Source organism: Silurus aristotelis, assembly GCF_946808225.1.
Source record: "Silurus aristotelis genome assembly, chromosome: 29".
Classification (NCBI taxonomy): Eukaryota; Metazoa; Chordata; class Actinopteri; order Siluriformes; family Siluridae; genus Silurus; species Silurus aristotelis.
In genome coordinates this window covers 7730622-7755604 of record NC_139602.1, presented here as the reverse complement: position 1 = coordinate 7755604, position 24983 = coordinate 7730622, and the positions used below count along the sequence as shown (strand labels likewise).

At 37.8% G+C, this 24983-nt stretch overlaps 1 protein-coding gene and 1 long non-coding RNA gene across 10 annotated transcripts in view; one reads left to right on the top strand and one right to left on the bottom strand.

Moving 5' to 3' along the window:
* Positions 1-3924: 3924 nt before the first annotated feature.
* Positions 3925-24983, top strand: part of iffo2b (intermediate filament family orphan 2b) — a 44825-nt gene continuing 23766 nt past the window's right edge. For 2 of the 9 annotated variants that reach the window (XM_083535336.1, XM_083535335.1), the window contains exon 1: positions 3989-4980. In XM_083535336.1, the coding sequence (XP_083391462.1) occupies positions 4496-4980 (485 nt within the window). In that variant the 5' untranslated portion in view covers positions 3989-4495. Of the gene's footprint in view, positions 4981-24983 lie in introns of all 9 variants that reach the window. The other 7 variants (XM_083535338.1, XM_083535337.1, XR_014532463.1 and 4 more) reach the window with 7 other exon arrangements.
* On the bottom strand, positions 4069-13975 carry LOC310722758. The gene is made up of 2 exons (XR_014532477.1): positions 6551-13975; positions 4069-6448 (listed from the first exon to the last, which is right to left on the bottom strand). It is a non-coding gene; the product is annotated as an uncharacterized lncRNA (long non-coding RNA).

Sequence of the window (24983 nt, the reverse complement as noted above, 5' to 3'; positions counted from 1 at the left end):
AACCTGGAGAGGAACCAGTCTCAAAAAAAAAAAACATTCTCATCTTTAACACAGAATGTCCATTAATTATAGTTCCACCATTGTTGAGGATATTAGCTCATTGATGGAGACTCGAGTGCAAAACTGCTTGTGGTGATTGTAAATCCTAAACTGTTCATAATATTTACAATCCAGATCCATCTTCATGGATCTGGACTACCACCTTTCACATGAACCTCATATTTCTTTAGATTGTTCATGTGGAACAATCCTCAGGTGCAGGGAGTCATCTCCAATCAAAAAGAACTCCATCAAGGGTTAGGGTGTCGGGATGAATCAGGCAGAACCGGAAAGAATAAAGGAACAAGATGACATGTGTTTGGGGTAAAAACAGGGAAAATGCACTTGAATAGGGTTCTTTTACACAAAGGAAAATTATGATAATGCTTGAAATGATGTCTGAAATGAAACGATTGAAAAAATGTCATCAAAGTTACTTCACCTGTTTGTTCAATTCTTGCTCAGTTTCTAATTAATGATTGTTGTTAAAACCATTAAGACCAAAATATTTTGCCATTTTTGGTCTGGGCTACATATTAATTTGACTGATTGCTTGATTATTTGATTGATTGCCTAGGAGTGTATTTTGATGGTACTTCCCCAATGATGAGAAAAACTTACCTTTTCACTTTTTATGCACTTTGCAGAAAGCCTAGGATGGATTTGAGGCTTCATGGGCTGGTTTTTAAAGGACCAGTGCAATCTGGCAAAACAATCCATCCATCAAGTTACACATGTTCCTGAGGTACCAGTGACCCATGTTTCTGTTTATTTTTTCTCTTTGGATCTGCCTGAATCATCCAATGTCCTACCTCTGGATAGAGTTCTTTTCATTTGGAGACAGAGGGATAGGGATCAATGGGGTTACTGAGCAGCTATATATATATATATATATATATATATATATATATATATATATATATATATATATATATATATATATATATATATATATATATATATATCATATATATATCATATATATATATATATGTGTGTGTGTGTGTGTGTGTGTGTGTGTGTGTGTGTGTGTGTGTGTGTGTGTGTGTGTGTTTATACATGTAAATATATGCAAATTGACAAGTGCAGATAAATATGTAAGCATAGTCTATATATATATATATATATATATATATATATATATATATATATATATATATATATATATATATATATACACAGTGAGGAAAATAAGTATTTGAACACGCTGCTATTTTGCAAGTTCTCCCACTTAGAAATCATGGAGGGTCTGAAATTGTCATCGTAGGTGCATGTCCACTGTGAGAGACATAATCTAAAAAAAAAAAAAATCCAGAAATCACAATGTATGATTTTTTAACTATTTATTTGTATGATACAGCTGCAAATAAGTATTTGAACACCTGAGAAAGTCAATGTTAATATTTGGTACAGTAGCCTTTGTTTGCAATTACAGAGGTCAAAGATTTCCTGTAGTTTTTCACCAGGTTTACACACACTACAGGAGGGATTTTGGCCCACTCCTCCACACAGATCTTCTCTAGATCAGTCAGGTTTCTGGCCTGTCGCTGAGAAACACGGAGTTTGAGCTCCCTCCAAAGATTCTCTATTGGGTTTAGGTCTGGAGACTGGCTAGGCCACACCAGAATCTTGATATGCATCTTACAGAGCCACTCCTTGGTTATCCTGGCTGTGTGCTTCGGGTCATTGTCATGTTGGAAGACCCAGCCTCGACCCATCTTCAATGCTCTAACTGAGGGAAGGAGGTTGTTCCCCAAAATCTCGCAATACATGGCCCCGGTCATCCTCTCCTTAATACAGTGCAGTCGCCCTGTCCCATGTGCAGAAAAACACCCCCAAAGCATGATGCTACCACCCCCATGCTTCACAGTAGGGATGGTGTTCTTGGGATGGTACTCATCATTCTTCTTCCTCCAAACACGTTTAGTGGAATTATGACCAAAAGTTCTATTTTGGTCTCATCTGACCACATGACTTTCTCCCATGACTCCTCTGGATCATCCAAATGGTCATTGGCAAACTTAAGACGTGCCTGGACATGTGCTGGTTTAAGCAGGGGAACCTTCCGTGCCATGCATGATTTCAAACCATGACGTCTTAGTGTATTACCAACAGTAACCTTGGAAACGGTGGTCCCAGCTCTTTTCAGGTCATTGACCAGCTCCTCCCGTGTAGTTCTGGGCTGATTTCTCACCTTTCTTAGGATCATTGAGACCCCACAAGGTGAGATCTTGCATAGAGCCACAGTCCGAGGGAGATTGACAGTCATGTTTAGCTTCTTCCATTTTCTAATGATTGCTTCAACAGTGGACCTTTTTTCACCAAGCTGCTTGGCAATTTCCCTGTAGCCCTTTCCAGCCTTGTGGAGGTGTACAATTTTGTCTCTAGTGTCTTTGGACAGCTCTTTGGTCTTGGCCATGTTAGTAGTTGGATTCTTACTGATTGTATGGGGTGGACAGGTGTCTTTATGCAGCTAACGACCTCAAACAGGTGCATCTAATTTAGGATAATAAATGTAGTGGAGGTGGACATTTTAAAGGCAGACTAACAGGTCTTTGAGGGTCAGAATTCTAGCTGATAGACAGGTGTTCAAATACTTATTTGCAGTTGTATCATACAAATAAATAGTTTTAAAAATCATATATTGTGATTTCTGGATTTTTTTTTTTTTAGATTATGTCTCTCACAGTGGACATGCACCTACGATGACAATTTCAGACCCCTCCATGATTTCTAAGTGGGAGAACTTGCAAAATAGCAGCGTGTTCAAATACTTATTTTCCTCATTGTATATATTGCAAGTAAACAGTTATAAGGCTATGACAGTGAGAGATGTGCAGACACTGTTGAATAAAGTACAAGTAAATATTTATAAAGTGTATATATAATGTAAATTAATGTGCAATAGCTGAGTACACTAAGTATAAATACACATATATTAGTGCAGATCTATGTAAGGTACACTATGTGTAGAGAATTAAGAAGTATATACATTTTATAATATATATTATGTACATTGTATGTAAAACTGTACAGATGTAGTGTAGAGTTCAGTAGGGTGATGGTGAATGCAAAACGCTGGCCCTGAACCTGCTGGGTCTGGTACGTATGTTCCTGTATCTCCTTCTTGATGGAAGGAGTTTAAACAGTTTGTTACTGGTATGTGAGGAGACGATGTTGTGAGCTCTGCAAAGACATATGCTGTAGTGAAGGTGCTCAATGGCAGGTTGTTGGGTGCCAGTGATGCGTTGGGCAGTTTTGACCACACTTTGCAGGGCTTTACGTTCACACACAGTAGAGCCTCCATATCATACAGTGATAGAGTTGGTCAGGATGCACTCACTGATGCAGCGGTAAAAAAAACTCCTTACAATCCCTGGGGACAGATAAGCTTTCTTAAGACTCCTCAAGAAGTAAAGGTGCTGTTGTACTTTCCTAACCAGAGCTGAAGTGTTCTGGTGTTCTGTGAATTCCCAAGAACTTAAAGATAGAGACCTTTTCTAGCTTAGTTTCATTGGTGTGATGAGACTGCCGAGTGTCTCCTGCTGGTAGTCAACAATGAGTCTTCATGATGTTGAGGGTCAGGTTGTTGGTGGCACACCACGCTGTCAGGTGTGGGATCTTGATTCTTCGTCCTTATGGGCACTCAAACGTTCTTTTCTTTTTAACTTCTTTATCTCTGTAAAGTTTATTCGAGACAATGGCTGTTGTAAAAACTCTATACAAATAATAATAATAATAATAATAATAATAATAATAATAATAATAATAATAATAATAATAATGAATAGAACTAAATTAAAATGTGCCTTCTATTTCTTTATGTATGTTTCTTTGTGTGTGTGTGTGTGTGTGTGTGTGTGTGTGTGTGTGTGTGTGTGTGTGTGTGTGTGTGTCCGGTGCGGGGCGGGGATGCTTAAGGAGGGTAGGGGAGGGTTGAGGAGGGTTGAGGAGGAGGAGTGGTTGATGCGGTGGCACCGAGTCCGGTTAAACAGTTGTAATAAGATCCAGATGCGCTGTTAAAAGTGGAGTATAAACGAGACTCGAGTAACGCGGCCGGTTTGAAGGATCAGCAGCACCGCGTTGATCCTCCGAATTACTGTCACCTCTGCAGACTGATACTGCGGCAGGCGTTACAGTGTCTTTCTCCGGTGTGGCGAGATTTTCCGTCGCATCCCGGGGATGCGCAGGGTGAAGAGGAGAATGAGCTGACAACGGAGCCTTGTCGTGCGCAGAAGCCCAACGAGGTTGTGATCGGGGGAAATAATGAGGATTTTTATTATTGCGACAAACCAAAAGCTATCGAAAGCGATAATGACATCACTTTGTCCTCTGCGGATCTTTGCGCACTCTGATCTCGTGGCTGTTTTGTGAATCTCGGGCTTCCACTAGCGACCTTCTTGTGATCGGACGCACAGAACACAGTTAAAATCAGAAAGAAGGAAAAATAAGAATCATGAACTCCCTGCTTTTTGGAGACGGGATGCTGTCCGCCGGGATGCTCGGCGGAACGCTGTCCGGCGTCGGCGGCTCTGGAGCGAGCGCGCTGCGCGACGACCTGGGCTCCAACATCCACGTGCTGAAGACGCTGAACCTGCGCTTCCGCCGCTTCCTGGCGCGAGTGCACGAGTTAGAGCGCCGCAACCGGGCGCTCGAGGGACAGCTGGAGCGCGCTGCACAGAGCGCGACCTGCCGACCGAGGTTCCACCGCGATGTGGCCGTGCAGACCGACTCGACCGAGCCGAAGCTGCCGGGGACCATCTGGAGCTTCACGCACGTGCGGCGGCGCGGCGAGCGCGTCGAGACCCTGCACGGACCCGGGGTGTCGTGGTCGCATCCGGACGGGGTGGGAGTGCAAATAGACACGATCACACCCGAACTCAGGGCGCTTTACAACTTTCTTGGTAAAGTCAGACGCGAGAGAGAGGAGTACAAGATCAAGTGAGTTGCAAAAAAAAACAAACACAAAAAAATAAAACATAATATCAGCTCTACATTTTATATATTTATGGTTTGGAGCATTTTTTAATTGAGTCTGGGGCTGATATATTACTTAAATGGATGTTTTTAATACACATCTCCATGAGGAACATCCTATTCATGATAACCTCAACTCCACTGCAAAGTCTTTCCATTCCATTTTGATGTGAACATATTTACCCATACAGCCACAATATCATTAGTGAGGTCAGATTCTGGTGTTGGATGAAGAGGTCTGGGTTGTAGGTTCATCCCAGTGTTGTCCAGTAATATTGATGGACCACATTCAAGCTCTTCCACTCAAAGTTTCTTGGAGCTTGTTTGGTGCAAAGTGGTATTGTCATGCTGCAGCAAGTTTGGGAAGGTCTGATTTCATAATAAAAATAAAGCCTGGATAGGACACAAGGGCATTGCAGGGCACTAGGTAGACATTTACACATGCATACACACCAATTTTTGGAGGTGACACAAAACCAGAAAAGAGACTTACAGGGAGAACAAGCAGAGAAACCAAACACAGACAGTATCTCAGGATAGAACCCTGGAGCTATCAAGTGGCAACACTACACTGCTTCAACATATCACCTACAGGTTTTTAGATATTATTAAGTGTGTTATGTGTAAAATGACAACATCAGTTGGTTGGTGTCTACAAGAAGCAGTGAATCAGAACATCCCATAATGCACTTCAGAGATTGTAGGTAGCCAATTATTTGGTTTAGAAACAAATTGTGCTCTAAATCTATTTCTGATAGACTTTGCTTGGACATTTTGGTTGTAGCACCTAATTAACATTTTACACTTGAAGTTTCAGCCGCTGTAGATCATCATACACGGTGCAGAAACATACTCCATTTGGCTAAGTAACCTTGTGTGAACTCGCTACTTGAGCTACAAGTATGTGAAGTATGACATTTGTGATACAGTTTGAGAGCTGGGTGGTATTTTTGACCCGTGGCTAGTATTACTGGTTAATTATAGTTCAACACATGTAAAAGATTTTAGTTCAGGTCCACCATGTCTCCTGCTCAGGCTCAGTGTGGTGTTTGTGAAGCTAGCAGGAAAGAACAAGATACAATAACTCAAGTCAAATCAAGTCAAATTAATTTCTATAGCACTTTTCACAACAGACATTTTCTCAAAGCAACTTTAAAGAATTAACATAGAGAAAGATTGTATGTATTAATTATTGTTGACAGCGAATCAAAAACAGGCTGACCCTTAAAACAAACAAACAAAAAAACAAGTATATTTAACCTTTTGAAAGTTTTTAGAGTGGAAAGTCAAATTTTTAAATGACATGGCATGAAATGGCATGACATACTTGGATGCAAATACTATCTACCCTCTTTCACATAGATTAGTATAGACACTCCTGATTGGCCAGTATGCCGTCTCTCACACCCAAAAAGTACAGCAAGTTTATACTCTTTATAGATTTTACAGTTCATACTCTTTATAGTTTATACATTACAGTTTATACTCTTTATATGCTCATGGCTGTGGCCTAATTAGCAATTATACTTTGCACCTTATATTGTTGTACTCACAACACATTAAATTAAATGGCACATTTCTTTATTTCATATTTTATTTAATTTTGCTCCTGGACCTTAAAGACAAGAATAACTTAAAAGCAACAGCAAAGCAATGGATCCTGATCTTTGGGAAGAAAAGGAACCCGCAGGAGCCAAATCTGGCGAATAAGTAGAGTGCGAAGTGAGATCATGTTGTTTCTGGTTCTGGTGTGAAGAGAGCGCAGTGAGTGCACACATAGTCAGAATACCAGACAGGGTAGTGCACATGTTTAGAATAGTACAGTTCCACAACTCCTGATGTACACAGGATGATGTCTTTTGGCACACTGATTTATGAAGGTCGGTGCTCCCTGTGGCTGTGCATGCAGCCTTGTGCTGCCATCTGTTGGCTTGTTACAAAACTAATCTCGAAACTTTTTGATACCACTTTGTAGAAGTCTGTGATAATCCACTAGCAGCATGCAAACTGCATTTCATTTTTTTTTTATATAATTCCTGACTCACATGTGCTGTACTGCTGTTACCCACTGATCTGCCTTTTTTTTTTCTCGATAACAATGCGAGTGACAGAAACCGGATTGTCTGTTTGAAATGATTTACAGCTGAAATGATTTAGTTCTGAGGTTTGCGTGGTGCTAATTGATTGTAATAATTTGCTGTTTTTTTTTTTTTTTTTTCTCGAAACCTATTGCAATTACATACAGGCACTCACTGACACTCCCTCCAGCGAAAAAGCTGTGCATTCTTTAATGTTTACAAGCTGCTGTGTTCTGGTCACAAATCCTCAGCACGTTTCCTGACTCAACTCATTTGCTACTTTAACGAGACTGAATTCCTGTAAAATGACTGTTAAAGGATGGGAAGTCTGGGGTGTGGAGAAGAACGGATAACTGACCTAAACCTTTGTTTTACAGACTTCTGCCTCTGTTTTGAGGGCAGTGATTCATTACTGAAGAATATCTTGGCAGCAGGACAATAGGCATGAGCTGGGAAAAAAAATTGAAAGGACATTTTTTCCTCAAGTTTCTATTTGATGCAATACAGAAGGCTCATTGATGTGTGTTAAATTAATGAATAGGCTTCTTGATAACATTTCTAGCATTGATAACTGTTCAAATGGTTATATTAGATGAAGAAACAGTGAGCAATAAGCTTTCAGTGTTCTTTTTCCCTTCTCCAAATTTTGATTGCGCTTTCAATCACGGTAGAGTGCGTTTCTCAAGTACAACTAAATATGTTGTCCTGGGCCAAGACCCTACACAGAGGGAGCTTTGTGTATTGTTAGGCTTAATTTATGGTCTTTATTGAATGGCCGTCTCTCTTTTAGGATTTTACTGTATATACAGCTGTCTGGAGATCCTTTCATTCTAATTTATGTTAGAAAGGTCTTGACTAAAAGCACTTTCTTTAGTTATTTTTTTATAAGCCAAACAGATTGATACAATAAACAGTTAATTTGCATTTTGATAGTTATATAATATGTAGTGCCAAATGCTACAGAGGATACAACACTTTGACATCACACAACCAAATGTGGAAATTTTCCAAACCGTTGTCACAAAGTTGGAAACGCACAATTGAAAGGAATGTCTTTGGATGCTGGTTTCTTCCCCATGGAACTAAACAACCCAAACCTGTTCCAGCATAAGAGTTTCCCTGAACTGGGTTTGCCAAGATGGGTGGTAAACAACTTGAGTTATCTGAGTCGAGACCTCAATCCCAATGAACACCATTGGGATAACCTCCCACAGACCTTATCTGTTTCTCATGTGGGTACATGGGCAATGGATCCTAGCCATTTTTTACAATCTAATAGAAGGTTTCCCCAGAAAAATGTCTGGTATAAAAGTAAACCACTCTATGTTAATGATATCAGTGTATTTAGAGAATGAATTGTGTTCCCTACATTGGCATGTGGTAATATTTAATATACAGATCTGTTGATTAGTTGACTAGTAAAGCAGCTCAGTCAGTAGGTTCATAAGTTGTGTGTAGAAAGCATTTGCTTGGTGAAGGTTTACGCGAGGACACTTTTTAATGGGATTTAATGTCATTTGAAAGGTCTTCACTATCAGCACTTAAAGGAAACACAAGAATGTCTTTAAGACAGGAGTTTGTGGTTTGTGTTACTCTGTAATACAAGCGAATGTTTTTTTTGTCTGTTATCAGTTTTCAAGAAAAAAATGAAGGCTGTTTATTGCTGACATTACACAAGTGATAACAGGAACGGACTTGTTTTGTTGACATTTTACAACATGATGTGACTTTTTTGTGTCAATTTTTCCTTGATATAAGTTCAAATTCGAGGTTTTAATCAGTAACAAAAGATGTCAAGGCTTTATTTATCTTATTTTACAATATTAAAGCTGAGGGTTTTTTTTTTCTTTTTACATAAAAACTTAAAAATAAAAAATAAAATCTATCAGGATGACAACTGCCTTCTTACAATTTGTTTAACACAGAAAAATCTAAAGTAGTTACAGCGTTATGACATATTACAATCTATCTGACTGGACTTACAGGCAGCCTTAAGTTAGTGAGACAGCCACTTTTTCACACCTATGTTAGAAACATCTTCTGTACTTATAAAGTACATATTGTTTTTGATTCCTAACCATAGTAGACTGACATAACCGCAGCCTGGTGTACTCCAGTGAACTGTGTAAAATTGCAGCCACACTGAGCAGAGCGCAGCTGCAAAGCTTTACGACATGACAGTGTGTTGCTATGAATCTGTGGCTGTCCTGAAGTGGCCTTACATGGAGTCGTTATGAATGAGATTTCAACTGAATTTTGGGGGAAGATTAATTGCGCATGCTTGGATGACCACACAGAGTGCAGAGAGGATGTGTGAGTGTATGTGTGTGTGCGTCAGGGGTTGTTTGGCTGTTATGGGTCTGCTTCTGCCTTTTCCTTCAGGCATGTGCTGACTCAGCAGGGAAGGCAGCCTCACTACCCCAAAAAAGACTCCAAGCTGGTATTGAAGGATAAAAAGAAATCAAACAAAGTGTGTCCTATTCTCAGTACCCTTTATATTCATGTGTGTATAGGTGAGTGTTATGTCCTAGGAAGCGGTTGCATAAGGAATAATTGGATTGTCCATACAGACACTCTTGGCTGCCTTGCCGTGCTGCTGACTGGAGCACGTGCCAGCATCTGCTGTTTCTCAAAGTCTAATCAAAGAGACTATTTAAGTAGATATTTATAATGCTGTGGTGAAACTGGTTAAGGCTTTGCTAATCTGTAAAGTAGGGTTTAGCAGTTGGTTAAATGTCTCAAAAATTACTAAAAAACATATAGGGAAAAAATAGATCTTGTACTTTTACTTGATTTCAAATGAAAGTAAATTCTTGTTTTAATTTGCCCCACCCATGAGCCTAATGTAAAGTAATACATTAAACTTATGTCAAACTGGCATGATCATTTAATGCAAACTGTATGCAAAGTCAAACGATTACAAAATGAATAACACTATTTTCATTATCATTGTTAATTAAAAAAAAAGAAACTAAATAGCAGTTTATACTTAATATCAGCCAATTCTGTGTTTTCCATTCTTCCGAGCTCGTAGTTTTAGGTAATATAAATGTATATAAATGGTAATAAGTAAAATGCAACATTTTGTCTTATTGTTTAATAAAACTCACATGCAAGTGCAATAAAAACAGATAATCCTTAATAATTCAAACATTTGACCCAAAACATGTAGTTAAAACCTGTCAGTAGTGCAATGTGCCAAAACATGCAAACAGAATCTAAAAGACAAAAACATGTACAGAAACAGTGGCAAAGCACAAGCCAGCAATCAGCCATAAACTTTAAGGCTTGGTTAATAAACAGAGCGGGTCACAAAGACCTTAACTTCACAGAGACATGATGGACACAGTGTGTATTTGTATATACACACATGAATTAAACAAGGGAATGGGAACAGACAGCTGTGCACGAGACAACGCATGAAAATAATGGCCAATGACGATACAGGGGCATGAATGAAAACACACACACGACTGCGTAAACAAGGACAGGAAATTGGAAGTCCATAGTGACCCGACATCTGCTATGTTATGCCATGAATAGAGCAATGGGAAAATCTATTACATATAGGGTCACATGAACAGTGAACCATGGTTATGAATTACAATGATTATAATAATGAAATCAGGTGAAATAGTTCATCAGTAGACATTAGGCACTAAATGACAAGAATTTAATTGCTTTATTTATGACAAAGATTATGACCACTTTATTCAAAACAATATCTAATTACAGGAATGCATGTGTTATTCCACAGCACTGTAAAATTCTTGATTTTGATTGGCCTAATAAATTTTTTTACCAACTATCTGTCTATTTGTTGATGCAGCGAGGTTTTTTGTAAGGGCATGTTTATTTAAAGTTCATGCAAGAAAACTGTCAGAAGTAAAAGGTTAAGTTGTCCATCATAGAAAAGTTTTCAGGACAGATGACCTCTAGGTTTCTCTGTAACTTGTAATTTATAGTTGCTAAAACATGGACAGGAACGAACTTGTAGATGCTTTATGACATAAAATTTAACTTTAAGCAGAAATAAAGAATAATGTACTGTTGCTCGTGTCATAGAAAAGGAATGCCCAGCATTTTTAATTGGCCACTAGGTTGCCAAGAGACCTGAATGTGACTTAACAAAGTATTCTTCTTCAAAATACTCATAGAAAATCAGAAGTAGGATGTAGCAGGGTTCCACTAAGCTTCCGCAATTTTCCTCAATTTTCACAGGTTGCACAATTTTGCTGTTAGATATATTAGAATGATGTGGTTACAAATTTACTATATTACATACAAATTGCTGTGGGTAAGGATTACAAAAAAAACCAAAACATTTATTTATATCCCAATAGCTCTTAAGTAATCCATGCCTAGTCTTCTGTTTGCTGGATGGATTTTTACCTTTTATTTAACTAATCTGCTGAATGAATAGAGTAATTTCCCCAGATATCTATATACGGAGTCATGCATTGGCACTGTAATTGGCATTGTTGGCACTGTCTTTGGCATGTTAACCTGGAGATTTATGACTATTATTTGTTAATGAAATTAATTTCCACACCCTAAAAACTGTTGAATCAGTTGCAGTATGATGTCATGCTGGTTATTTTAGTGGGTTTTTTGTACAGTTTAGACTTCCACCAAGGGACAACCCATTATCCATGATATTAGCAATCTTAGCGTGGAGAAATAGACGCAAGGAGTAATGTGGGTTGCAAATGTGTGCTATCTGGGCAATCATAATTTATATTTATATATATTTAAAATCATTTATATAGTTATCCATGTATTATTATTAATTATCAGTAATAAATACCTAGAGGTAATCGTTTTTGTTTTAGCTGACAGTATCTTAAAATGCTAATTACCCTGTTAACTATATTTCTCTTTACTGGACTCTTCATACTTTTCAAAAATGTTGCATTCATGGTTTGATGTAATAAGCATGACTTACTGATATCTCACAGCTAATGAGGTCATTTCAAATTAGCATAGAAACCATGGTTATTCGTTTAGAAGCCCAATGCTCTGTGGAATACTGTGGAATTTCAATTTCACAGAGACTTGTTATTTTAGAATTTTCCCAAAAATCTGAGGTAAATGTATTTTACAGTTTTTAGTTAGCATAAAAAAGCTTAGCATTCATTTCTTTGCCACCAGATAAGTGCTCTCACAGCTTCAACATGGGCCAGACATCCATTTTTTTTAGCTAAAGTAACTTGTGAATAAATGCTTGAAATATGATATAATAATATAATGTGAAATGATTTACCCACGATTTTAATATGCAGGAAATCTTAAACAACTTGGATACAGTTTGTTCAAATCAATTAGATAGAGCATGTTTCCTCCTTTTCAGCATTTTTCATCTTTTCCATCTATACCACAATACTTCAGCTCTTACTGATTGGCTTTATTTCAGACGTGTGATTTTGACCTGCCGTGATGCTCCAATCAGCATCTTACCCCAGCAACTGATTACATTCTCACAAGTGCAGGCTGACTGAAGAAGAGGGATTACTTCCAGTCATATTTTCAAAGCTCATGCCATGCCAGTATTTGATTATGGCAGAACACGATGTGGAAATCTGTTCCTGGCATGCAGAGTAGATTTATTCGCAAAGCCCAGGGGAACCAAGTATCAGAATACAAATTTGTAAATAGAAACTGTGGTATTGAAAGAATTCAAGTATGAAGTCATTTTTAGAAATTTATTGAAAGTTTTTGCACATCAAACAAATGTTTTACTATTTTGTTATATTTAATAAGAATATTACGTATTAATGTTTTGTTAAACGAGCTGTTGTATCATTACAGTGTCATGTGAGTAACCTAATGTTGCACTTGGTAGAGGCGACTTTAACAACATATTTCTGAAGTCTTGATTTCGAACAAAATGGTATTCTTGAAATTAGTTTTATTTGTATAGTGCTATTAACAACAGACATGTCCAGAAGCAGCTTTACAAAGCTTTACAGTTTATCTTCAATGAGCAAGCCAGTGGTGACAGTTGTAAAGAAAAACTCCCTGAGATGGTTTGAGGAAGAAGTCCTATCTTGATGCCACTGAATGTTCATTAATTAAAGTTGTATTATGTTTTAAGGTGCTGTTCAGTGATGGAAAATTACATGCAAAACTGTGCATAAAAAGATAGAGTTCTAAGCCATTATTACAAATTGTTTATATTAATTACAGTCCAAATCATCCTGATTGTCAATTTTTTAATGCTTTATGGAACTTTACTTGGCGAACACTAACTGCCCCATTCTGTGTATTTGACCAAACAGATCTTTTGGGTGCAACAATAAGGAACCCAGTTTACTGTAGCTTTATGCAACCTAAATCCATGAAATCCACAAGCATTACAGGCATTTTAACATTTACTTCCAGTAACATTTTCTGTCAAATCTTTTTTCTCTGATTTTTGTCAAAGTTTCCAGTTAGCTCTCTTAGCATGCAAGTATGCAGATTTTCTCAAAGGATAATTCTCAATTCTCCCTGCAAATTTTTTCTCACATTGTAACTTGACAACAAAGTTCTTTAAGTTTCTTCCATTCCATTCATCACATTTTGTTGGTGTTGAGTAACAGCCTTAGACTCCTCTTCAGTATACACCCAGACTGTTTTTGCCATATCGCTTGCATGCCTCTTGCAAAACCCCAAGCAGTTCCAGACACAGATTAATAAAAGTATTGTTAGTTGCTTGTGGTTGAACTGTATAACCTATAACCAAGCTCCTCATGGCCACAAAACGAATGGCAGTCTGGAGTAAAAACAAAACTGATCATTTCTTTCACCTCTTTTTTCTCTCTAGCAGCTTTTTGTAAGGTTAAAAGGGAACAGAAGTGAATTTATGGACACTTTTCAATTGAATTGAAATTTGGCTTATACATACAGTGAGGAAAATAAGTATTTAAACACCCTGCTATTTTGCAAGTTCTCCCACTTAGAAATCATGGAGGGGTCTGAAATTGTCATCGTAGGTGCATGTCCACTGTAAAAGACATAATCTAAAAAAAAAATCCAGAAATCACAATGTATGATTTTTAACTATTTATTTGTATGATACAGCTGCAAATAAGTATTTGAACACATGAGAAAGTCAATGTTAATATTTGGTACAGTAGCCTTTGTTTGCAATTACAGAGGTCAAAAGTTTCCTGTAGTTTTTCACCAGGTTTGCACACACTGCAGGAGGGATTTTGGCCCACTCCTCCACACAGATGTTCTCTAGATCAGTCAGGTTTCTGGCCTGTCGCTGAGAAACATGGAGTTTGAGCTCCCTCCCAAGATTCTCTATTGGGTTTAGGTCTGGAGACTGGCTAGGCCACGCCAGAACCTTGATATGCTTCTTACAGAGCCACTCCTTGGTTATCCTGGCTGTGTGCTTCAGGTCATTGTCATGTTGGATGACCCAGCCTCGACCCATCTTCAATGCTCTAACTGAGGGAAGGAGGTTGTTTCCCAAAATCTCGCAATACATGGCCCCGGTCATCCTCTCCTTAATACAGTGCAGTCGCCCTGTCCCATGTGCAGAAAAACACCCCCAAAGCATGATGCTACCACCCCCATGCTTCACAGTAGGGATGGTGTTCTTGGGATGGTACTCATCATTCTTCTTCCTCCAAACATGTTTAGTGGAATTATGACCCAAAAGTTCTATTTTGGTCTCATCTGACCACATGACTTTCTCCCATGACTCCTCTGGATCATCCAAATGGTCATTGGCAAACTTAAGACGTGCCTGGACATGTGCTGGTTTAAGCAGGGGAACCTTCCGTGCCATGCATGATTTCAAACCATGACGTCTTAGTGTATTACCAACAGTAACCTTGGAAACGGTGTTCCCAGCTCTTTTCAGGTCATTGACCAGCTCCTCCCGTGTAGTTCTGGGCTGATTTCTCACCTTTCTTAGGGTCATTGAGACCCCACGAGGTGAGATCTTGCATGGAGCCCCAGTCCGAGGGAGATTGACAGTCATGTTTAGCTTCTTCCATTTTCTAATGATTGCTCCAACAGTGGACCTTTTTTCACCAAGCTGCTTGGCAATTTCTCCGTAGCCCTTTCCAGCCTTATGGAGGTGTACAATTTTGTCTCTAGTGTCTTTGGACAGCTCTTTGGTCTTGGCCATGTTAGTAGTTGGATTCTTACTGATTGTATGGGGTGGACAGGTGTCTTTATGCAGCTAAAGACCTCAAACAGGTGCATCTAATTTAGTATAATAAATGTAGTGGAGGTGGACATTTTAAAGGCAGACTAACAGGTCTTTGAGGGTCAGAATTTGAGCTGATAGACAGGTGTTCAAATACTTATTTGCAGCTGTATCATACAAATAAATAGTTTAGAAATCATATATTGTGATTTCTGGATGTTTTTTTTTTAGATTATGTCTCTCACAGTGGACATGCACCTACAATGACAATTTCAGACCCCTCCATGATTTCTAAGTGGAAGAACTTGCAAAATAGCAGGGTGTTCAAATACTTATTTTCCTCACTGTACATGCATGAGTAACTCATACACCCAGGACTTAAAAGCTTATAATAAATCACTTTGAGAAATGTATGTTTTGTTGTTCTCATAATAGAATAAGCCAGCCGACAACCATATACACCATCTGTATTAGTGACATACGAGCAACAGGAATAATGAAAGCTAAGCCTTTTTAATGCTTGCATTTCAAAACATTTTCAAAAGGGTTTTTTTACTCAAAAAAGAAGTACTAATGCATCCGGGGTACTTATATAAGAGGCAGGTTTGATGCCGGTGTGGGCATGTTGCAGTGTATATATCTATAATACTAATCTTTACCTTTATTATGCTTAGCCAAGAACTCAAAAGTGTTGGATTAGAGAACAGAGTTAACAATACATTGTAGTTACAACAGGAGGGAATGTAGGTTTGGATATGTTAATGGTTCATAGGAATTGGAAGGTTTACAGCAATGAGAGCAATAAATCTGATTTGCTACCACATATGACCACAAAATACTCCATTTTCAGATTTGTAACATTTTAGTTTCGGTATGTGAACACTGTAGCCTCAAATTCCCGTTTCCCTGAAACTCAGATTTTCTGCTGCTATAGCCCTTCTTCCAGAGGACTCAGCATGTTGTGTATTATGGGAGACTTTTCTGCTCAGCACAGTTGTAAAGGGTGGTTATATAAGTTCAAATATCTTAGTACTCAGAAAGGAAACAAAAAAGAAACACATTGCATGAACCAACTAGCTAACTAGATACTATACTAATATACAAGTCCAAGAACAGTCCACACAATGCAACAATGAGCATTAGTTTTAAACACAGGACATTTTCCCTAAGCATTGCCTTTCAAATGTTGTTGTGTGATAAATGTATTCCACCAAGCACCCTGAAATGCATTAATAGTACTTGCTGTGGAACCAAAAGTCCAGGGGGTTGAAGCTGAATCTAATCGAATTTTTTCTGTAAACCCAACATTAACCATAACCCTAAACCACACGACTATGTACAACTCCAAACATATCATACAAGCTATTCTTGCTTGAAACACAATGAGTATTCTCCACCTTCTTGGCTTTTGGGTCAAATTTGCCCAGGTGTTAAAATCTCGCTCAGGTCCGCCTGTACACATGAGTATTTACTTTTGCATTAAGGAGACTTGTAACTAAATAGTGAAAGATCTCACACTGGGACAGATGTATCTATTAAACACATTTCAGTGGGACTAATTCAACGGTGATAAAGCATCATGCATGAGTCCAGGAAACACTATGTCTTAGCCTGAGGAATATTTTTAACGATTTCACCATCCCTGTGCTTTTTACTGTTGTAAGGTCCAACCAAAATGTTTACAGACATTGTAGATGCAAAGAAATGAGCTTGGTGTGACATGCTGTGATATGAGTATCAGTGTGCAGTTTACTGTTTGAGGCATTCTTCAATCTGGTGCTGCAGTCAGCAAGGCAGGAAAGATTGATGCGATGTAGAACCATTGCCCACTCAGCACTATGTGTGTGTGTGTGTGTGTGTGTGTGTGTGTAGTTGGACAGAAAGCCAGAGAGAATGCAGTGCAAAATATCAATGGTGTCATGGCACATGTACTATCGTGTAGTTGTTCGATTTCCATTTCTAGATTTTTTGATTTTTTTTACATATTTTCTGTATGAGATCATGCTTTACAAAGCAAACTAGCATCAGCTATACTTCTAAATGAACATGCTGAGGTTATGATACTAACTGCAAAAAGGAAGTTAATAGGAATTACGGCTAACAAGTAAACTTTCTTGGGATTCTACCATTAGGGGTCGCCACAGCGGATCATCCGTATGTTCAAATTGGCACATGTTTTTACGCTGGATGCCCTTCCTAACGCAACCCTCCCCATTTATCCGGGCTTGGGGGCGGCACTAAGGCTTGTGCAACCCTAATGGCCAATTAAAAAATAAAAAAGACTTTCACTTAGTGATAAGATAATAAAGACATTTTTGATAACAGTGCTAGCTAAGCTGATAAAGGCACTTCTGCTAACTGAGGTAAATTTGTTCCTTTCAGACATAGTGTTGTTCCGCATCTTCCAATTGTTTTATTGATTATTTTTCAGTACTACACTTTGAGCTTTATGCCTTACATTTGTTTTCTACTTCCTTTTCTTATGTTCATAAATGTAATAAATGGCAATAAAGAAAAAAAAAACATAACCAATGGGAAAAAAATGTGAGGAAATCCAGGAGCACGCAAGGAAGTCTGATGCATGTGTTTATTAGTCCTGTTATTTATGTCACGTTGGGCTTGTGAGCATGGAACTTGGTACGTGCCAGCACAGCTTTGGATACACACTAATCTTCTGCACTTCAAATAACTCGGGCACAGCTCTATTAAAAAAACCCTTTCCTCACTGTTCTAAGATCAGCAACTCCTCCTCAACACTTTCCCTTTCATGAATAATTGAAGCACAGCAGAATTTATCTCAGAGTTCCCGATCGATATGGGCAGGAGGAACTTTTGGAGTTTTCCGTTCAAGCCATTTTTATAGCTGAAAGTGGTGATTAGCATGCTGAGGCTAGCTGGGTCCCTTCAGAAACATCAAGCATAGATAACATAGTGCAGAAACATTGTTTGTTTACACTTCTTCTTCTTCTTCTTCTTAGGGGTCACCACAGCGGCTCATCTGTCTCCATACCACCCTGTCCTCTACATCTGCCTCTTTCACACCAACTACCTGCATGTCTTCCCTCACCACATCCATGAACCTCCTCCTTAGCCTTACTCTTTTCCTCCTACCTGGTGGCTCCATCCTCAGCATTCTTCTACCAATATAACTCATGTCCCTCCTCTGCACATGTCCAAACCATCTCAATCTCGCCCCCCTCACCTTGTCACCAAAACATCCTACATGCGCTGTCCCTCTAATAAACTCATTTCTAATCCTGTCCATCGTGGTCGCTCCCAATGAAAACATCAACATCTTCAGCTCTGCTACCTCCAGCTCCACCTCCTGTCTTTTACTTAATGCCACTGTCTCTAATCCATACAACATCACAGGTCTCACCACAGTCCTATAAACTTTCCCTTTCATTCTTGCAGATACCCTACTATCACAAATCACTCCTGTCACTCTTCTCCACCCACTCCACCCTGCCTGCACTCTTTTCTTTACTTCTCTAACACACTATCCATTACTTTGCAATTGTTTGTTTACACATTTGCTATATTTATATAAATTTGCCAACTTGGGAACCATAATTAAATTAAGACTAGGTGTTTCAGAAAGTAATAATCAAGCAGAACCCAAGCAATCCAATTAAATATGCAGTCAATATTATTCTGTCTGTTGAAGATTTGCAGAACGCACTATTATACAAGGGAGTCTATTACAATCTGTGCAAGGCAGCTTTTTATTCTGTCTGTCTGCTTTTTTATGATTTACAATACAGATTGAGTTGTATTGCACAAGGAGCAAAATGAGATAATTAGCTTATATTTATACCAAAAAGCTACTAAATTCTGAAATCTCTTTGGTGAGGCGGTGTTTAATAACCTAAATCAGAGCACAGACATTTAGGGAAGGAGTCTCCAATTTCAGCAAAGTTCAAGTCAAGTCAAGTTTATTTCGATGGCGCTTTTCACAACAGACATTGTCTCAAAGCAGCTTACTAGAATTTAACAGTTAAGGTGAACGATGTGTATTTATCCCTGATGAGCAGCCATGGCAACTGTGACAAGGAAAAACTCCCTTAGATGTTATGAGGAAGAAACCTTGAGAGGAACCAGACTCAAAAGGGGAACCTCATCCTCATTTGGGTGACATCAAGAGTTTGATTATAGTCTTTAAACAATACAGAACACTGGAGAGTGAGAACTAACATGAGCACTGGAATGTAAGATTATGAGTAATGTCCTTTCTACAGTCTTATACAATCATTTGAGATTATGGAACTGTATTTATGAACAGGTAGGAAATATCTCCATATTCAAACTTTGACAGTGCTTGGTTCAGTTTTTTCCAATAGACGATGCATTTCCTGTAGTTCCTTTACAAAGCAAAATGTCTCTTCTTACCAAATAGAATGGAATCTTTTCTAGACAGTTGAGTCAATTTACTGAGCAATTTACAGTTATTAAAGCATAATCCAAATGCATGCAATCTGTAAAAAACTGACGACTGATTCAGACTAAATATCCTGAGATATTCTGGTAGAAATCACTTTGTACTACTTTCCCACATAAAACTAAACAGCGCTGATGGCTGATGATTTCTTTAATGGTGATACCTCCTGATATAAAAAATGTTTTGGTAATACCGGGGATTTTTTTAATAATCCATATCACACACCAGGGGTCAAAACAAGTGGTCAAACAGGAGAAAACCTTTATGTTTATGCAGCCAACTTGTATTAAAATTGTTAATCAACACAATTAGAAGTCATAAATTGTTTTCCTTCTCAAACACACTCTAACTGACTTTTAATTTGGAAAAACATTGCGTGACATGTAGTTTATCACATCGCAGCCTTACCTAATTATACAAGCCTAGACTTGACTTGGGTTGGGTTAAAGGTGTGGCACTAAATTAGAGAAAGTGAGTTAACCATTATATCAGCACACCCTGTCCTGGCTTGCAATGGTATGAAATGGACAGTTATGGCACACGCGTAAACGGTATTAATAATTCCCTGTAATAATCATAGTGTAGCTTTCACTTTTAGAGAACACATTCTCCATCATGGAGAAAATGAGTTTACACATTGCCTGTAAATCTGTGAGCAGTGAGGGAGGTTGCGGAGGAGACATGCCAGGCTGGACATCAGCCAGCCACAAAGTGAGCCGAGTCGATTAATCAGGAAACGAAAAAAAAAAGACGTAATTTTTTTTTCTCTGCCCTCATTGTCTGTTTCTATTTCTATGACCTCTTATTCAACCCTCTCTAAAAACCTCTTAATAAACTGCTGTTTTAGACACATTACTGGCATTATGATCTCTTTTTTATGAATGTCTCAATGCTTTATTTATGGCCTTTAGGGACATAGTGTCAGCTTTGTATCAGTCTGAAGTGGAAAGCGATAAAAAGGCTTTCAGTGGTCTTTAACATGTGAGGAGGCTGAGGTTTAGGCCACATTAATCTGGAGAAATCTTACATTACAGTACAGTTTGGATTTTTGAATACAATAATAGAGTTTTCCAGAAATAGATGGAAATGAAAACAGCATTTTCGAGTTGTGAAGAATTAAAGAAACCAAAGATGTTAGTAACAGTGGTATTTTTCAGTGTGATGCAATTATGTGATAGTTCAAGATATTGGGCGAAGTATTGTAGCTGTTATCCGGTTTGATAGCACTGAAGATTTTTGTACAATCTTTAGAATACAGTTTATTTAATGGTAGGAAACTTTTTTTTGATGCACTCACAATTGCATCAAGACACACAATGTCATTTACATGTTATGCATGTGCGGTATAGGGATGTGAGTGTTTTCAGATGTTGCAGTATGAACTACCTACTTTAGGAAAAAATCTGAAATTGCCAGTGTAGGGACATTAGTATAATATTATATAGCACAATAATAATAATAATTATTATTATTAATAATATTATTATTATTATTATTATTATTATTATTATTATTTTATATATATATTTTGTAGGCTTTTCATTTTTTTAATTCAAGTTGGAATAAATTAACAAAATTCGACATATCTAACAAGATACAAAAATAACGATGTTGAATTTAGCTTTCTTGACATTTATTATAGCTCACAAATAGTAATTATCATGGAGTTAAATTTGTAGATTTGTACCTCCAAATCCTGTCTGAATTACAGATTCTTTACCTTCTTATAGACATTTAATCGATTTTACTTTTGAACATATATAAAGATAAGATATAAAGAATAATGTTTAATTTAAATGTTAAAAGCCTAAAAATAGGAAAATGTAGGCAAATGTAATGTTGTTTTTTTATTTCAGCTAAAATGCTGTAGACGCATTTTTTTCAAACGAATACACGTTGTTCAAATCTATTCAGATTAATGTGGACTTAACCTGAACCACTCAAAATCCCTCTGCTTCATACAAAGGACATTTTGGTGACCTTAATACTAAAAGAGCTTGCAATGTGATACTTACATGTCCAAGGAGTCCCAGTGGTGAGACTTTAGTCTGCTGGCTAAATGATCTAGAAACCATTTTACCAGACTGAAAACAATTATTGCTTCACTAACACATTGTAATATCTGTACGATACTGCTATATGTATATTATTGAACATTTAAAGGCTCTAGCATTGAGAAGTTGGTGTTGGATCTGTAATGATTTCAGATGTTAAGCTATTTTATTATTTGCTATTGAGTTCTGCTTTTGAGTCTGGGTCCTCCTAAAGTTTCTTGCTAAACTTGCTAAAGTTACTTGCCACAGTCACTCCAGGGTTGTTCATTGGGGATAAATACACATAATTGACTAAAATTTTAATTGTTTTGTTCTATAATTCTTAAGTTCTGTAAAGCTGCTTTGAGACAATGTCCATTGTGAAAAGCACTAAAAAAAAGAAACTTGAATTTGAAGCTTGATATGTTGAACTTTTGGTGCATTCAATCATAAACCCTATAATACAGAGAGCTTTTTCTTGTGGTGCAACAGTTCAATACTAATTAGTGTCATCTTTTCCTGGATGATCACACTCATTGAATGTTTTTTTGAGGATGAAAAAGTAAATATACAGTTACTTATGAGAGATTTAATAGCTTTGTGTTAAAGGGCATTTTCTGCCATCATCATTGGAGTACCAACTAAGGAAATGCTCTTTTGGGTGAATGGTGTCAATTGTTTAAATACTGTTTGGTTCTGTTTGCATGTTGAAGGCATGTGCATGTTTACTATTTGCAGAGCTGTTCTAGTAATAATGTTTTCTACTGCATTGAGGTTACAATAAAATTATAACCAAGGAACTTGTTCCACTTTAAAGTGACCTATAGAAAACTACTGTTGAATAAACATGCAGTAATTATTAGCAGGCATGAAAACAAACAGAGGTATTCAGGACCTGAGTGAAAGACCAACATCCTGCCATATTGTCATTCTTTTTTTACCGTGTGAGTAACTGACAGACTTTTCAAAATGATTGTAAATTGTTTATACTACAGTATACTATTCTACTCTTTGTACAATGAATATGGAACTATAATGGCTTTTTCGGTCCATGACCAACCTTTGATGGTGATTAAAAAATGGTGAGCTGAAACTTAACAACCAAGGTGGTACAAATCCTGCAGAAAAACTCCCATTGCCAAGTATTTGTTGTCGTTCCTTTCAGATAACTCATCTTCGCTCATCCTTGTTTCATTCCTGCCTGTACAGGAATTCCAACAAGCCTTGCGATCCACCCAGATTTACCGATTAATTCAATTACCTATTCATGACGTTAAATCATTATCACTAATCTATTATTTTTTTAACATGTTGCTCCAAGCAGCGCCCTTTTACATTCCCAAAAAGATATACATCACAGGGTTTGGCTGTTTTCTGGCCACAGTTATAGGCAGTAATGTGTTTTTCACTTGAATCCTCTTTGATCAGAGAGCTGTCAAAACAAGGCTCCATGACCACACCTCGTCCCACCTGTTTGAAAAGTTATATCTCAGAGACAGGAACATATTCGCTCAGGGTGTGACCCTCATAAAACGGCTTATTCTCCAACAGCAAATAGCTCAAGGGTTGATTAGATGTGTTGTCAAGGTATACCACAGTGTTAAGTGATAAAATAATTAGTTTGTGCAGAGGAATAAGGTGTGGACTGAGTGCTTTGGGCATGGCAGTGTAGGTGGATTTATGAATGACCTAGCTGGAACAATGATCTTAACATCACTTTTAAATAAAAAATCAAATCATTCCATAATATCAAAACAATTCATCATAATACCATTGTATGAGTTTCAGTTTCATTTGCAGCCCAAATCCACAAACAAATTTATTATGAATATATACTATATTGCGGCCCGGGTTCGATTCCCGGTCAGGAAACCAACCCCAGCCAATAGGGTTGCACAAGCCAGTACACTCTTAGTGCCGGTCCCAAGCCCGAATAAATGGGGAGGGTTGCTTTAGGAAGGGCATCCAGCGTAAAAACGTGCGCCAAATCGAACATGCGGATCACAAATACAGATGAGCTGCTGTGGCGACCCCTAATGGGAGAAACCGAAAGATAGTTTATATACTATAGTGAATATACAGTCTTCCACATTAATAGGAACACATGTACATATGCACATACTCCATGCACATACATGCAATTATCCAATAAGCTAACCAGCTGGTAGCAGTGAATACAAGTCAAAAGCTTTAGTTGATGTTTACAGCAAACAACAGAATGGGGGACAATGTGATGTCAGTGACTTTGACCATGGCTGTTGTTGGAAATGAGTAATGAATAATGCTGATCTCTTAGGATTGTCACACAGAACAATCTATAGAGTTTACACAGAATGGCAGTAAAAAAACATTCAGTGAGGACAGAGGAGAATGGCCAGATGTGTGGGTTGACAGGAACTCAAATAGCTACTCTTTACAACCACAGAGAGCAGAAATGCATTCCAAAATTATAGCATGTTGAACCATGAGGGCAACAACAGCAGAAAACCACATAGGGTTCCAGTCTTGTCATCCAAAAACAGGACTCTGAGGCTACCTCATGCACAGTCTCATTGAAACATAACAGATAATGATTCTAAAAAAAAATAAAATCCATTTTTTCCCTAATCATCAAATACCCAATCTCATAATGTGGGCACCTGTATGATTCTAAGATCCTTTGGGGAACTTTCCATGGAAGGCTGATGCTACCCAAATAGAAATTCCTTTGATTTCATTTCCTCAGGATAATGGTATAATAGATATCCTTTCTGTGTGTTTTATGTTTGTTTGCCCGTGTGCTCTGTGTTCAGATGAATCTGTTTATATCCTGTCTCGAAGGTGTGTCCGGGCTTGAATGGTCTTGCTTTTGTGCACTGGTCTGCAGGCAAAAGAAAGGAAAAAGTCCTCAGGCAAAGGAATAAAAGCATAATTTCTGTGTAATGCACATTATTATAGTATTCATGTTCAGAAAGAAGTAGCTTAATGCAGTAATGAAATCATCTAATCCTGTCAAGTCCAGGCTGACATAGATCATTGTTTCCTGTATAGTGGCTTGGTCCCAATGAGGATTTAAGGATTTGAAAATAATAGGCATGGTTATATAAACCACAGCTGCATCTGCAATACTGAAATTATCTTTAAATATGATACGTATATAACATTTTATAGTAATATTATTAAACACTGTCTTACATACACAAAGGTGTCTCTATCTGATTTTGCTAACAAAAAGTATTTCCAATCAAGATAACAGGATCAGGGCGTAAGATAGTTGTCGCCAGCCATATTGAAGG